General features: G+C 42.7%; 1 protein-coding gene across 1 annotated transcript in view; it reads right to left on the reverse strand.

Moving 5' to 3' along the window:
- LOC122544376 (mucin-3B-like) overlaps window positions 1–17,131 on the reverse strand; it is a 57,494-nt gene that overhangs the window by 35,092 nt on the left and 5,271 nt on the right. Inside the window, exons 2-3 of the mRNA XM_043683620.1 lie at window positions 14,267–14,385; window positions 13,338–13,396 (exon numbers count right to left, since the gene is read on the reverse strand). Coding sequence (XP_043539555.1) covers window positions 13,338–13,396; window positions 14,267–14,385 — 178 coding nt within the window. The remainder of the gene's footprint in view (window positions 1–13,337; window positions 13,397–14,266; window positions 14,386–17,131) is intronic.

Here is a 17,131-nt window from a genome sequence, read left to right on the forward strand (position 1 = left end):
TGTCCTTGGTGGAGTGGGAGGGGGAGTTAAAGTGTTGAGCCACGGGGTGGTTGGGTTGGTTGGTCCGGGTGTCCCAGAGGTGTTCTCTGAAATGTTCCGCAAGTAGGCGGCCTGTCTCCCCAATATAAGGAGGCCACATCGGGTGCAGCGGATCCCTGTGTGATACCAATGGACACCACCTCCAGTCACACAAACAGCCTTTTATCACCACCCTCTGTCATGAGGCCAGTTTTAGATCCATCTTGCCAAGTTACTCTGGATCCAATGTGCTTTTGCCTTCTTTATCAGTTTCCAATGTGGAATCTTATCAAAAGCTTTGCCGAAATCCATATAAACTATCTCAATTGCACTACACTCATGTACACATATGATCACCCCCTCAAAATATTCAACCAAATTTGTTCGGCATGATCTTCTGACAAAACCGTACTCACTATCCCTGATGAAAGCTTGATGCTCCAAGTGGAAATAATAATAAATACATAATTATTATTTCAGAATTTTCTTCAGTAGTTTCCCTGCCACTGATATAATGCTCACTGGACTGTTATTCCTTCATTTAGCTCTACAACTTTCTTGAAAATTGGAGTCACATTAGCTGTCCTTCAGTCCTCTGATACCTTCCCTGTGACCGGAGAGGTCTTAAAAATATGCGTCAGATTCCCCCGTAATTTCCTCCCTCATCCCCCACAGCAGCCTAGGATGCCACTCATTTGGACCTAGGGATTTGTCCACTTTTAGGTGTGCCAAAGCCTCCAGCACCTCCTCACTCCCAATGTCAATTAACTCAAGAACCTCATAGATCCTTCCCTCAAATACTGTATATACATCCTCCATCTCCCATGAGGATCTGAAACTTGAATACAAGCCGAGGTAACTAGTTGTCAGGAACAACCGCTTAATAGATGCTCTTAATAACTTAGGTGGCAACAAAATGGCTTCTCGATACAAATATCATGACAAAATGGCTTCTAGGCTGCAAATTGACAGTTCTGCTAAAGCTGCATAAAATGGCTTTTTATTTTACTAACTGCTAATTCTGCTATAACTGCATAAGTGACTAACCACAGTCTGTTTCAATAGAGATTAGCAGATAATACTCCCTTTACGCACAGAAATAACTAGACTAGATAAGACATTACTGGCCACCTTCAGATGTAGGTGCAATGGCTAGGTTTGTGAGATAAGGGTAGCCTGAGTATTGGAAAATAAAGTTGGTTCCCAGGAAATATCATTGGACTGAGTAACTGTCAAATAAAGCAGTATCATGTATTGATTGATAATTGTTTGAATATACTGTGTGCTCATGGCTTGTATCCAAATGTCTTTGTGTTAAGCCATGTGTGCAGCTCCTCTGAGGAACACGGAAGTGCACAACCTCTGTGTTTCTGGACGCTCTATGCCCAGCCATATGAAGAAATAAAGAATGAAGTCTTAAAGACTCAGACTGATTGTGAGTGCTTATTGGCTGATCACAGAACAGAGAAAAAGAGAGACACCCCCCGCCCCCCCATCAGGGTCCAGATCTTCATCGCGTGCCATGAGTCAGACTTGGTACGGATGGATTGTGGGCACCGGTGTAAGACCCTTGAGTCCTCCACTATAGAGTGTAGAGGAATCAGCTGACCAGACATGAGTATATTCTCCATTTGGTTTTCCTCTCATTCAAGTCACGGTTGACTCGACCCCTCACTGCTTATCATCTCAATCCAGCCTGAGAAGGATCGGTCTTGGTAAGAATTCGTTCAGAAAAAATTAAAAAGGAGTCGGGAACTCACATAAAGATCGGGGACCTACAGATTGGGGATCCGGAATAAAGTCAGGGACTCTAAAGATTAAAAAGGAGTTGGGGACTCCAGGGAGTCGGGGACTCCACTTAAAAGGCTGGGGACCTATGGATCAGGGATCCAGAATAGAGGCATGGACTCTAAACATTATAAACGAGTTGGGGACTCCACTTACAGGTCGGGGACCTGCGGATCGGAGATGCGGAATAGAGTCAGGGACTCTAAAGATCATAAAGGAGTCTGGAACTCCAGGGAGTCAGGGACTCCACATAAAGTTCCGGGACCTGTGGATCGGGGATCTGGAATAGAGTCGGGGACTCTAACATTAAATAAACAAGTTAGGGACCTGAGTAAGGAAGTACAAATTAATCAGGGGCTCAAATTCGGTCAAATTGGAGTTGTCTAAATTGATTTCCAAATTATTCTGTGAAAGACAAAACAAAGATGTTTCGCGATATATGTCAGTTTTAGAATGTTTTGCAGAAATCATTAGTCTTGTTCGTTGTTGGGTTGTTGATTAGTGAAAGTTTCAAGTCGAGATTATCTTCTCTGTTTGACTTGGCTTGTCTTGCTTTGCTGCTTTGTCTTGTTGTCTGCTATGGTTTTGTTCTAGTTGTTTTGGTGTTTGTTCTTTGTTTATGAAATATAGAGGATGGTTGCTACTTTTGTCGCGTTTAAAAAGAAAAGCCGGCCAGTGATACAATTCTCACACATTTTGTTAAGCAGCTATGTGCCACAGCCAGATTTAAGCTAAACTCCCTAATTTTGACAGTTCTGGAATGTGAGTGCCTCATTACCCTTAAAATGTTCATAAGTGTGTATGTGAGAGAGAGAGAGACAGAGGCCAAGACTCAGTGCTGATTCACTGCAGCTTGCAGAAAGTTTAACCCTTTGAGATTTGGTTTGAATGTACTTTTGCTTGTTGGTGATTGAATGTTTGTCTTTTGTTCCCTGGAGCTCGAGATCCGGGACTGTTTTGAATTTGATTTACATATTGGGAATTTAGCATGATTTCAAGGTTAAGGATCCATCAGTGATTATGAAATGAAATATTAGCCCCTGTTCTTTTTACAGGCCATGACTGCCCTACTGTCAATTTCTAACTAATCACTTTTATGCTACATCAACGCCAATCTTATTTAATTTCTAACCAGTTTAATATGGCGGAAGACAACATTATAATCTTTTTTAGAAAGTCTTCTCCTTCGATTCTGCATCATTTGACATCAGTATAAACTTGCTGTCAAATTCCCCATAATTTCATGCTACTACCAAAGATCATTTCCATCCCTCTCACCCCTACGTGTTGTACTAATGAAAGAATTGACTAAAGGAAGTAAAGCAGTAGTACTAAATCTGGGCCTCGGGTGCAGAATCATTCTGTTCCAGGATGAGAGTAGGTCAATGCTCAACTTTAGTTATAATCTAAACCTAACATTGAGGAAAATCACTTCAGACTTCAACATTTGCATGAACCTTATTTCATTTAGTTAAATTTTGTAAAACTGAAAGTATAAAGATAGATCCAAAATATCCCATAACAACAGCATTGTTTTCAGAAAATGATACTAGAGATTTAATTTTTGTTTCAGACTCGTTTGTTTCCACTTAATTTTAAGGCTGTTGTGTCTCATTGGTGATTATGGTGTGCCAGTCGTAGCTTTATTTTATCTCAATTTTCCTCCCTCAATGACAAATGAATTTTCAGTTCAACATTATGTTGTAGTAAATCATGTAACAAAATTAACATCTTATTGTTAATATCTGTGTCTTTGGATTCGGCGATTACTTGTGCATTAGAAGTTTTTTCTTACCATGTGAGTAGACAAGACCTTTGAGGCAGCTGCAGTTATTTCACGGCCGATAGCATTGTAAATGAGCAATGACTGGCCAGGACTGCTTAAGGAATCTAATCTGGGATCTACATTAAGGGACTAGAACAAGGTAATTATAATGGATTTCAGAGTTGAAAACTGTATACATTTTACATTTTAAATATTGAATACTGAATAAATGAATTTCCAATTTATACTGATAACTTGTAAAATGTCTTAGCCACTTGTTCAGTTTCCACCTCTGAATTACAGATAATGATTATTTTATTTATTATTTTTTGATAATCAATTGTTTTGGCCCTGAATCACAAAATCAGAATTAATTGGCAGGATCGCTTGGCTTTATCCCTTTACACATTGTCAGTGACCTGTCTCATTGCCTCACAGTTAATTTGAAGTATGGTTGCATTAATTCGTTGCTAACTAAAGAAAGGAAAGATACCTTACTGGCCAGATGACGGTATTCTACATTTGATTGGGGGATAGAGGTATGTATAGCAGATGGAACTCCCAAACGCTGGGAGGTGTTCATAGCTGACTGTGAATGGGGAGATGAAAGAATAAAAGGGACATGAGAAACAGTATCAGGCCACTAAAGCTAAGGAAAATACAAACAGGGTTAAAGGGTTAAAGCAACAATGCTGTAAAATAAAGAACATAGATTCTACTCGGAATCCCAAGCCTATGTCTGGCATACTGACCCTCTTTGAGGATGGGGATTTTATTCTTGGATATCTGCTAAGCCCCTGACATCTCCTGATTGTCCCCAGCACACACACACACACCCTCCCCTTTCCTTCTTTTGAAAATGAAGCATCCAGTCTTCGTAGCCGATATCATGGGGATGAGTGGCCTGCGCCATCCTAAACCAGGGCCCATCCTGGGAACCAGAGTAATGTTGATGAAGCATGCCCCTGACCGCAAGAACAAACCAGCCCAGTTTGCTCAATACGTCCAAAGGACGATACACATGTAAATGCAGTAAAATTCTGGGAGTAGCCTGAATGTGAATGGCTTGCGTTATAAAACTGAAATATGTAGCCATCTAGATTAGATTAGATTAAATTACTTACAGTGTGGAAACAGGCCCTTCAGCCCAACAAGTCCACACCGACCTGCCGAAGCGCAACCCACCCAGACCCATTCCCCTACATTTACTCCTTCACCTAACACTATGGGCAATTTAGCATGGCCAATTCACCCAACCTGCATCTGTCTGATGGAAGTGGTGTACAATTGAAAAAATAATCAAGAAGCTGAGTCATGTTTGTTTAACCCTGTGCTTTTGCAATGTTTTCCTCCTGGTGTCATTGACATGATCCAGACAAACCATATGAACTAGTCCAGGAATTTCCAGTCGCAAATGAGGTGAGCAGTGGTTTTCTATTGGGACGGCCAGTATCAGACTGAACCATGATACAAGTTACAGGTAAAACCGATTGTATCCAGCACCCTCGCGATCCCCAATATCATGTGTCAGCCCCAACGGGGTTGATTGGGACCAGCATACCCAGTGCTGGTGGAAACTACCTCAGATGCCCACCCAGCGACCTCTGCTGAGCAACCCTTTCCCGAGGGAACCCTGGAAATGGGGTCAGGCAGGCTTCAGAATTACACCTTTGTGACTGGAAACAAGACAGCAAAACCTTTCAGGGACAAATGGCTGGCCCTTGCTTTAACTGTGGAAATATGGCCACTTGAGAGTGATGTGTCTTTAATGTTACCTTGGAGCTAATGTAGGGAATCGACATGCTTACAAAAGGAATATCTGCTAATATACACTGACTCTTAGTTGTGCTTTTGATGTGACCCACCATTTTGGTGCCTTGTGGGAACATAGAGGATTTTTACCCTCCACGAGGTGGCATTACAGTAATGTTGTTTTGTCCAACCTGTCAGTTATCAAGATGTTCGGCTCACACTGACACCACTGATAGTGTCCAAAGTAATGAGCAGATGGATGCTGCTGCCAAGCAGGCAGCCTTACACCCCAAAACGTCTGGTCCCATTGTGCCTCCAGCAAAACCTGAATAGAGACAATATGGGGACAGGTGTGCCAGACCTGGGTATGGTACAGAAATCACAGGGAAAGCCCCCTGCTGAAGAGCACAAACTATGGCCTCAAATAGGGTACTCCCTCGATACTCAAACCAAAATGTGGGTGACTCCTGCTGGACATGTTTGTGTTTCTTCTTTGCTGCTGCCTATTTTGGTTGATTATGTACATTATTGTACACACTTGGGCAAGGAAGGAATGGTTAATACTTTTACAAACTTGGTGGCATGCAGATTTTCAGAAAGCAGCTAGAAAAAGAGCTGCGGTGTGTTTAATTTTTAAGCAAACAAGACACATGCTGTAAAAGGTTGTTAACCACTTCCTTGCCTAGTGGGCCTTTTTTACTTGTCTACAGCTTGCTTTTAAAGAATTACCTCACATACATTGTTATGAATATTGGCTAATAATAGTAAATGTTTTTAGTAGATGAATCAAAATCACCCCAATGACTGATACTGCTGCCACTATAGTGGTGGACAGGTGAGAAGTATTTGCATCAGTAACCAGAATTAAATTGGAGCCTAGGTGGAAAGACCTGTTCCTAGTCCGGCTGGTCACCCGTGCAGCAGTCAAGACCAAGGGAAAGCTGCATAGACGCATGGGATGCAGTGCAAGAGAACACCGCCCCAAGGAGAAAATCTATTGATTAATGCTTTGTTACCTGCAAAACCCACGACCACAGATGTCCCCAATTGACTGTTTTTGCAATTATTATATTGTTTTTAATTGTCCTCGGTATAACCTGGTGGCCTCTACTAAGAAAGAACTGCATTTTAATACTTTCCTTTCAGCTGCTCCCCTCCCTCGACAATGGTCCGGCTGTTGGACCTGGCTCATTCATTCTCATCAAGAATTGGACACACTGCAGCCTCCAACCTCGACGACAGGGGCTCTGCCAGGTTCTCCTCACCACCCCTACTGCTCTTAAGGTTGCTGGGCATCTCCATCATTGCAAGATCATCGGACGAGCCCCTTGCAAGGGGAGAGATGATGAAGATCAAACTTAACCTGTTGTGTGGACTCATCATCATCGGCATTAATGCTCAAGAATGGACTATTTATCAGTGTGATCCTAAGCAACCAGAGACTGTATACCATTTGTGCCGAAAAGATGTCCTTGTGTGCCAAGAGACTGATTCCTTCGATGCATGAAACATTACCAAGAATAACCGTCGCAATGGTCAACTGCATCAAGAAGATCGGACAGTTCATTTACAGGACAAGTCTCAATGGTCTTTACCCTGTCAAGGTGTTTTATACCAGTTTGATTTCAGTTGTGCTATGGGCAGCCCTGGTAAGCTTTGACCCGATCCAAATAGGTCTCAATCTGCACGCCACAAAAGAGAAAAGTGGAAATGTCGTCTTTCACTAACAATTTCTTTTTTTGAAGTCATAATAAAATATTCAGCCAGGATGTTACGCCCTCTCAGCAGCAAAGGACTCTTTGACCCTTTCCCCCTTCCGAATCCTAATGACGGAGTATGGAATACTTCTAAGGCGTTTACCAGACATAATGTTTCCTTTGAGGAGAAAGTGAGGACTGCAGATGCTGGAGATCAGAGCTGAAAATGTGTTGCTGGAAAAGCGCAGCAGGTCAGGCAGCATCCATGGAACAGGAGAATCAACGTTTCGGGCATAAGCCCTTCTTTAGGAATCTTCAGGAAGCGCACAGATTCCTGAAAAAGGGCTTATGCCCGAAATGTCGATTCTCCTGTTCCTTGGATGCTGCCTGACCTGCTGCGCTTTTCCAGCAACACATTTTCAGCCATAATGTTTCCTTTGATTATTATTTATCCCCACCTGCTGTCTGTTTGTGGACATCCTCTCATAAGTCCAGAGTAGCATATCCAAATTGTTACAACGGTACGGGATGGGAGTGCACTTACGTGAATGTGACTAAGACTATTCCATGTGCCTTGGTCAAAAGTAACAACCACTACTGCTCCCCTGTGGGGCCTCTCATCTCATGCATATGCCTACAGGAAGAGTGTGTCTCTGTTAGTGCAGATATTCAGGCTGTATGTGATATGGGTAACAGCACCGCCCACCTTCACTATGAGATCTCTAATGGCACTTCCATCTTCCCAGTTGTGGGATGGAAGGAACCAGTCTGGGACGATAACCTTACCTCTTACAAGAAGACCCATCTCTTTTTATTGAACATCTTTCACCCTAAGCGCCCAGGGCAACCATACTTTGTAGCCATGGACTACCTGTTCGTTTGGGGTAGTCACAAAGATAGGCCTGCTTCTTATTGGGAAGCCCCATCCATTATCTGTACTAAATCTGGTTATTGATTTTTCAGCCAAGGCAAAGTGACTAACTTCCTTGTTCTTAATGAAATAGGTACTCCCCGTGCTGTAGCTGAGGGATACTTCTATAGAACCATCTATAGAATCCATCTACCATGCCCGCTGTCAAGGAAAGGCCGCAAGCATTCTCAAAAATCCATCCCACCCTGGCAATGTTTTTCTACCATCAGGAAGAAGGTACAGAAGCCTGAACACATGCACCAGCCAGTTTCGGAACAGTTTCTACCCTACTGTTAGAATACTGAATGGACTCTCAAACTTTTAACATTTGCCTGAACCTGTGTTTTTGTTTTTGCTGCTGTTTATCTTTTATTTACTTAGCTATGCTATTTAACTCTGTGATCTGCCTGTATTGCTCATAAGGCAAAGTTTTTCACTGTGCCTCGGTACACGTGACAATAAATCCAATTCAATCCAATTCAGTTCAATTCAATTCATTTTTCCCGATTACTGTTCCCTGGTCCAACTACCTGGGAATGGGGTTGGGGTTTCCCTACCAAACGTTCAGTTTCACCTGAATTCTGCACATATTGGAGGGATGCTAAGGCTTTGGGCAACAGTAAAGCCCAGTCTGTGGGCTACACATTTCTTAGTGCTTTTTCCTTAGGAGGATCTGCAGGAATTATTAGCCACCCAAATTGAAATTATATTATTTGCGGTCTCACCCTCTTGGGCAACAAGACTGCCTCGGCCTTAGCAGGAGTTAAGGGTATGCTCTCAGAATTATGTCTATTTTCCGGTATGCTCTCGACTACCTACTCACCAAACAGGGTGGGGTTTGCGCCATAGTGAAGGGCAAATGTATGATGGGGGTTACCAGCCTCATCGAGAATATTAACAAGCATGTGGATAACATCCGCACCTTCGTCAGTTAAATGACAGAAGACTCTGGATGGGGAGATTGGGGTGTTGACTCATGGTACAACTGGTTGATAAATCTATGTATATTGGTATTATTTTAATTTGTCTCTTTGCTGGCATTGCTATAGTTAAATGTATTATTGTTAAGTTAATGAATTCTGTTGACAACATCAGTTCCCCCCAGAAAATGCTTCTTCTCTATCCAAGTGAAGGTGAGGAGGAGCAGTTGCCCACCCCTGCTTCCTCGGAGGAGGAGGAGGAGGAGGTATGGCAGGCTCTAGCATCCGTTCGATTGGACTAAACTAATCTATGCCCTCCCTCCTACGGTGTGATCATTGGAATGACCAAAAGGGGGAGATGAGGATCTGAACCTGAATACTGGCTGAGGTAACTAGTTGTTGTCAAGAACAACCACTTAATAGATGCTCTTAATAACTTAGGTGGCAACAAGATGGCCTCTCGATGCAAATATCATGACAAAATGGCTTCGAGGCTGCAAATTGACAATTCTGCTAAAGCTGCATAAATGGCTTTTAAGTTACTAACTGCTAATTCTGCTATAACTGCATAAGTGACTAACCACAGTCTGTTTCAATAGAGATTAGCAGATAATACTCCCTTTACGCACAGAAATAACTAGACTAGATAAGACATTACTGGCCACCTTCAGATGTAGGTGCAATGGCTAGGTTTGTGAGATAAGGGTAGCCTGAGTATTGGAAAATAAAGTTGGTTCCCAGGAAATATCATTGGACTGAGTAACTGTCAAATAAAGCAGTATCATGTATTGATTGATGATTGATAATTGCCTGTATCATATCTGCCTCCACCACCACCCATGAGAGTACGTTCCAGACTCCCACCACTCTCTGTAAAAAAACTTGGCCCTCACATTTTAGATTAGATTAGATTCCCTACAGTGTGGAAACAGGCCCTTCAGCTCCACCAGTCCACACTGACCCTCCGAAGAGTTACCCATCCAGACTCATTTCCCTCTGACTAATTGATCTAACACTATGGGCAATTTAACGTGGCCAATTGACCTGATCTGCACATCTTTGGACTGTGGGAGGAAACCGGAACACCCAGAGGAAACCCACGCAGACACAGGGAGAATATGCAAACTCCACACAGTCACCCGAGGCTGGAATCAAACCTGGGACCCTGGTGTGTGAGGCAGCAGTGCTAACCACTGAGCCATTGTGCTGCCCCATCTCCTCTAAACTTTCCCTCTGTCACCTGAAATGCATGCTACTTAGCACAGTATTAGACATTTCAACTCTGGAAGAAATATTCTGAAAGTCAACCCTATCTATGCTTCTCTTAATTTTGTCAGCTTCAATCAAGTTAGCCCTCATCATCTGCCTTTCCAGAGTTTTTCTAGCCCCTCCTGATAGCTCATACTCTCTAATCAAGGCAGCATCCTGCTAAATCACTTCTCCACCCACTGCAAAGCCTCCATATCCTTCCTGTGATATGGTAACCAGATTGAACGCAATACTCTTAAGTGTGAACGAACCAAAATCTTATAAAGCTGCAACATGAAATCCTGACTCAATTCAGTTGTGCTTGATTCCCCAACCAATAAAGGCAAGCAGTCCATACACCTTCTTTGCCATCCTTTCTAGTTGTGTGGCCACTTTCAGGCAGCTATGGACTTGAACCCCAATATCTCTCTGTACATTATATGTTGACATGAAAAGCTCACCTGAATGCATTTTGAGAAATCTGTCCCTTTAAATCCTTAACACTATGACTATTCCAAATAAGTTGAGGCATTTGAAATCCCTAATAAAGTTGAGCTATTATACACCTCAGTGAATTATCAACATATTTACCTGTTGGGGACGTATAATTCACTCCTCTCCTCATTGGACCGAAGGGTCTATTTCTGTGCTGTATATCTCTATGACCCAACTGTCATAACAGATATCTTAAGTAATAATATAACACCCGCTCCTCCTTTACTGTATCTTGCCAGAAGTTCCTACGATACAGAATGTAAGCTGGCAGCCAAGAAGGGAAATGTAATGTTTCCTTCACGCTGCTAGAATTCAAGTCCAGGAGCAGGGCTGTGTTGCGACAGTTGTACAGAGCCTTGATGAAGTCGCATCAGGAGTATTGTATGCAGTTTTGGTTTCCTTATCTGAGGAAAGTTGTTCTAGCTATCGAGGGAGAACAACAACGGACTGATTTCTGGGATGGCAGGACTCATGTATGAAGAGAGACGAGATTGGTTCGCATTATAATTACACTGGTTCAGAAGAATAAGGGGGCATCTCAGAAACATATGAAGTTCTAACTGGGCAAGATGAGGTGAGCACAAGAATAATGTTCCTGATGACCAGAAATTCAAGAACCAGAGGTTACAATCTAAGGATATGGGATAGATCATTTAGGACAGAGATGAAGAGAAATCTCTCCATCCAAAGAGTGAAGAACCTGTGAAATTCTCTGCCACAAAAAACAGTTGAGGCCAAAATATTGAATATTTTAAAGGAGTTAGATATAGCTTTTAGTGCTGACGGGATCAAAAGTACAGGGAGAAGTGGAAACAGGATACTGAATTGGTTGATCAGTCATGATCATCTTGAATGGCAGAGCAGGCTTTGAGATCTGACTGGCCTACTCTTGCTCCTAATTTCTATGTTTCTATCCGATAGCTACTGGTATAAAGACAGCTATAGGTGGGCTTGTGACCATGTGGCATACTTTGCAGCTAAAACCATGTGACTCAGCTTTTCAAGTTTAGGGGGGGTACCTTGATAAAAACATTTGGTGCCAGATGAAGGTATTGGACTTTGGACATACTGAGACCTAATTCTTACCCATGCTGGCTACATTTTGTATACAGTGAAACCTTGGTTATCCAAACACCAATTATCCGAATCTCTGATTATCCGAACAAGATCTCAATGCTTGGGTAAACTGTGTTATCCAAACATTTGATTATATGAACATTCGATTATCCGAACAAAATACTCCCCGCCCGTGTCGTTCGGATAATTGAGGTTGCCCTGTACTCCTCTTCTGTAAATTACAACCACACTATGCTTGGTAGATGAGACCCAGTCCTGAGTTCTTAAATCCAGAGGAACACTAGCCTTGATTTGGTTTTGATTAAATTGTGGCACAGTGGGCCTTGGCCGGCAGGTCAGCTCCCCGATGACACAAGATTCCATCTGAGGAAGTGAGGATTCAAAAGAATACCAGCCCTTTCCTTTCCTGAGACCAGTTATGATAATATACAATGGTAAGGAGTATTTTGAAGCAGGCAAAAGTGAGGACTGCAGATGCTGGAAACCAGAGTTTAGATCAGAGTGGTGCTGGAAAAGCACAGCAGGTCAGGCGGCATCCGAGGAGCAGGAAAATCGATATTTCAGGCAAAAGCCCTTCATCAGGAATGGAAGCAGGGAGCCTCCAGGGTGGAGAGATAAAGGTGGGGGGAGAGGTAGCAAAGAGTGAATAGGGTGGGGATGGAGGTGATAGGTCAGAGAGGAGGGTGGAGCGGTTAGGTAGGAAGGGAGATTGGCAGGTAGGACAGGTCATGAGGGCTGCTGAGCTGGAAGGTTGGAATTTGGGTAAGGTGGGGGGAGGGGAAATGGGGAAACTGGTGAAGTCCACATTGATGCCCTGGGGTTCCGAGGTGAACGATGAGGCGTTGTTCCTCCAGGTGTTGGGTGGTGAGGGAGTGGCAGTGAAGGAGGCCCAGGACCTGCATATCCTCGGTGGAGTGGGAGGGGGAGTTGAAATGTTGGGCCACGGTTGGTGGAGTTGATTGGTGCGGGTGTCCCGGAGATGTTCTCTGAAGCGCTCTGCGAGGAGGCGTCCAGTCTCCCCAATGTAGAGGAGACTGCATAGGGAGCAACGGATACAATAAATGACATTGGTGGATGTGCAGGTAAAACGTTGATGGATGTGGAAGGCTCCTTTGGGGCCTTGGATGGAGGTGAAGGAGGAGGTGTGGGCACAGGTTTTGCAATTCCTGCGGTGGTAGGGGACGGTGCCAGGACTGGAGGGTGGGTTGTTGGTGGGCGTGGACCTGACCAGGTAGTCACGGAGGGAATGGTCTTTGCGGAAAGTGGAAAAGGGATGGGGAGGGAAATATATCCCTGGTGGTGGGGTCTGTTTGGAGGTGGCGGAAATGTCAGCGGATGATGCGGTTAATGTGAAGGTTGGTAGGGTGGAAAGTGAGCACCAGGGGGGTTCTGTCCTTGCTATGGTTGGAGGGGTGGGGTTTGAGGGCAGAAGTGCGGGATGTGGATGAGATGCATTGGAGGGCATCTTTAACCATGTGGGAAAGGAAATTATGATCTCTAAAGAAGGGGGCCATCTGGTGCGTTCTGTGGTGGAACTGGTCCTCCTGGGAGCAGATACGGGGGAAGCGGAGGAATTGGGAATACGGGAGGTAGGTGGGAAGAGATGTAATCCAGATAGCTGTGGCTTTTGAAGCAACCTAGTGAGCTACAAGCTGAATCAATATTACCTTATGCTCGTGATCTTCACTCCTGCGTATCCCTCTATATCGTTATAAATTATGTCCATCTTGAAAAGAGGAAACATGACAGAAGTTTGTGATTGTAAATGTACTTTTAATTTAATTAAAAGAACCGAGTTAACTAAGTTCAGCACAATCTCTCCATCGCCCCACCCCCTTCAATCTCTGCTCACATCTGCTATGTTGATGACATTGAAAGTTTGGAGACTGGCATTATGCCAAAGAACTGAAAGCAAAAAAATCTTAAGACCAATGTTCTGTAAAGGTGCTAGCCATGGCAATTGTGAATTAATTTCAAGTGCAAAATGGATTTGACCATTGGAGCGGAGTAAATTAGTTGTGGGATCACATTAGATTTGGCCTGATCTACATAACAGTTATCAAATAATTTTCTTTTCAAAAAATAACAGTGCATGAATCAAAAGCATGGATTGGATATTGCAACCATAGGTTTTCAGAAAGCTGGATAAGAGATTTTAACCAAGTTAGGATCAGTAATATTAAAGTAATCAGACCTGCATTAGTGGAGAAATGGCTAAAGAAAGATAAGTTGTTGGTTGTTGATTTGGAGTTTATAATCTATTTCCAGTAAGACATAAATGTGTATAATTGTAGTAAGTTAGTAGAAAATCAGGAAAATGAATGAAAGCTGATTGCAAGAAGATTTAGAAAAGCTCATGGACAGGTGGATATTTACAAAAATGCCATTCAAGTGAGAGAAACATTGAAGTCATATATCTTGTTACAGGACATATTCAATAGAGATAAATACAAAATAGTAAGGACTGGGAGAACCTATACAGAAATGGCTGTAAAAACAGAAGTTCAATGAGATTGTATATATTGGGGCAATTAATATGAAAGCAAAGTAGCAATGTTGAACTGCTGGAGTAAAATTTGCAATCCTGCGCACCAACCTGTTGTTTAAAGTCACTCTCAAAATTTTGGAACTCAGATGATGTGATGTCATTCAGTTCTGTTGTATACTTCTGATTTATTATTCTGACAGAAATATTGACAGAGATTTCAACAGCATCTGTAAAACATCAAATAGAGTTTCATTAATCATTCCTCAGACAAAATCTTACCTCAAGAGAGGTGATAAGGGGAATTTTGTTTTCACACTGAGTTGTAATGATTTGGAATGCACTGGTGGATAGGAAGATGGAAATGGATTATATAGTTGCTTCAAGAATTGGATACATAGTTGAAGATGACATTTTTTTTGTAGATTTGCTGTAGGTAGGGATGTCAACCCTCTAGTTGCATGAAGGCTGAAATAATGGAAGAGAAAGATGATCTTAGCGAGTTGTGTGACAAATACAGTGCACGTATAGACAATCACCTTGGGAAAGATTAGGACCTTACCATGAGTATCATTCAGCAGTAAGCAATAACATCTACTTGAAAATATGCTGCTTATAGTAAAAGTGACTGTGCATCCAACCCCCTGGAAGAGGAAAGAATTTGAAAAAGAACTGGGAGGTGGGAGAGGGCTGTGCGGCAGCCATATCACTGTGAAGCAGACTGGGAGAGCAGACAACAGTGGGATTCAGGACACAATGAAGGATAAAATTCTAAAAATAAATAAGATATTAAAAATATTTTTTCTAGTGTACATGCCACTGCCATCCAGATGTGTTGAGTTTCTCCAGCACTTTGTATTTTTATTTCAGATCTGCAGCATCCATAATTCTTTGTTTTTTTTTTCAAAGAAGCAAGCAGTCAGCCCAGAGTGCATCTCACTTAAGGACAGTTTTTCCATGTTGGAATATGGCGAGATTGGTAGATCCTTTGGGGAGTGCATTCAGAGCCCAAGGAGGGAGCATACAGAGAGGAAGAGCTTTGATAGTGGTAGGGCACAGGCAAGTAACTCTCGGTTCATGGATGTGATTCCAGAATGGTACTTTGCCTCCCAGGGTCAAGGATGCCACTGAACAACAACAGGACGTTCTGAAGGGGGGCGGTGAATGGTCAGAGCTAAGGTTCACATTGGAACAAATAGCATAGTTCAACAGAGGGACGAGGTTCTGCAAAAAGCATTTAATAAATTAGATATCGGTTTGAAAGGCAGAACCTCAAAGGTTATAATCTCTGGATTATTCCAAGTGTCATATGGTACTGCATAAGTGGATAGAATGGATGAATTTGTGGCTGAACAGTTGGAACAGGAGGGAGGGTTAAAGATTCCTGGATTATTGAGTCTGTTTCTCGGCATGGTGGGACCTGTACCAGTCCGGTGGGTTGCACCTGAACTGCAAAGTTGCCAATATCCTCACTAGAGAGTTTGCTAGCGATGTTGGAGTGTGATACAATGGAGGTACAGTAGTGTGTGAGGCCTGACAGTTTGGCAGTAGAGTGTATGTAATCAAATTAAGACACAAGGGATCTTGGCAAGATTGGATGACATTTATTTTAATGCAACGAGTCTTGTGAGAAAGCCAGATGAGTTGACGATGTTGATTAACACATGGAGTTATGACATCATACCTCCACAGAGGCATGATTGAGGGAGGTACAAGGCTGGCAGCTCAATATTCTGGGTATAGAATGTTCAGGCGAGACCGGGAGGGGTGTGTAAGAGGAGAGGATTTTGCCATATTGATCAAGGAGTCAATTATTGCAGTAAGTAAGTATGATATCTTCTTAATTGTTTCTCAAAGGCTTCTCAATTGAGCCATATGAGTAGAACTTCAAAAGCAAAAAAGGGGTCACTCTCATTGCTGGAATTATTAATGTTAATGTCCTTGTACTTTCCGCTTTAGCTTTCCACAGCAGCCTTGAATAAATCTTCTCTGGACCTGGGGACCTCTCCAGTTGTCAGCTCACCAAAATCATTCATACTCCTCCCTCTCAATAGAAAGGTGTTCCAGTGTATCACCATCTTCTTACCTGATTTCTGTACCTACATCATTCTTCTCTATCATGTATAAAGATGTAAAGTACTCTTTTGAAATCTCATCCAAGTCTATTGGCTACACATACAGATTGCCACTTAGGACTCTGCTCAGTCCTGTACTTTTCCTGATTATCCACTTGCTCTTAATCTACTTAGAAATGCGTTTGGATTTTTTTTACTCAGTACTTCTCTAATTTCTTTAAGTTACCCCCTATACTTTCAATGTACATCTGAGACATGGTTTTCTGAGCCCTAGGCATCCACCAAATCCTGTTTTTCCTTATCCAATCCTGTACATTTCATGATATGCACAGTTCTCTGTTTTGGCCCTACTCCAGAGAAGGGATGCTAGAGGACTGGAGGTCATCTTTTGTACTAATATTCAGGAAGAATTGTAAGGATAAACAAGGGAACTAAAGGCCAGGGTGCCTGACATGAGTGGTAGGGAAATTATTGGAAAATAGGCTGAGGGGCAATCTACACTTGGAGAAGCAAGGATTAATCATGGATAGTCAGCATGGCTTTGTCAGAGGAAAATCATATCTGACAGGTTTGATTGAGTTTGTTGTGGAGGTGACTAGATGTGTAGATGAGGGCAGTGTGGTGGATGTAGTCAACAAGGACTTTGGTATAGCTACTGACAAGGTCTGACATGGGAGACTTGTCAAGAATGTAAGAGCCCCTGGAATCCAGGACATTTTGACAATTAGATCCAAAATGTGTTTAGTAGCAGGAGGTGGAGGGTAATAGTTGCAGGTTATTTTCTTGACTGCAAGCCTGTGTTCAATGGCATACCTCAGAGGTCAGTGCTGGGTCCTTTGCTTTTTATTGTCGACATGAATGATCCAGACATGAATGTATGTAAACTTGCTCGCTTAGCTGG

The sequence above is a fragment of the Chiloscyllium plagiosum genome, chromosome 48 (genome assembly GCF_004010195.1).
Source record: "Chiloscyllium plagiosum isolate BGI_BamShark_2017 chromosome 48, ASM401019v2, whole genome shotgun sequence".
Taxonomy (NCBI): Eukaryota; Metazoa; Chordata; class Chondrichthyes; order Orectolobiformes; family Hemiscylliidae; genus Chiloscyllium; species Chiloscyllium plagiosum.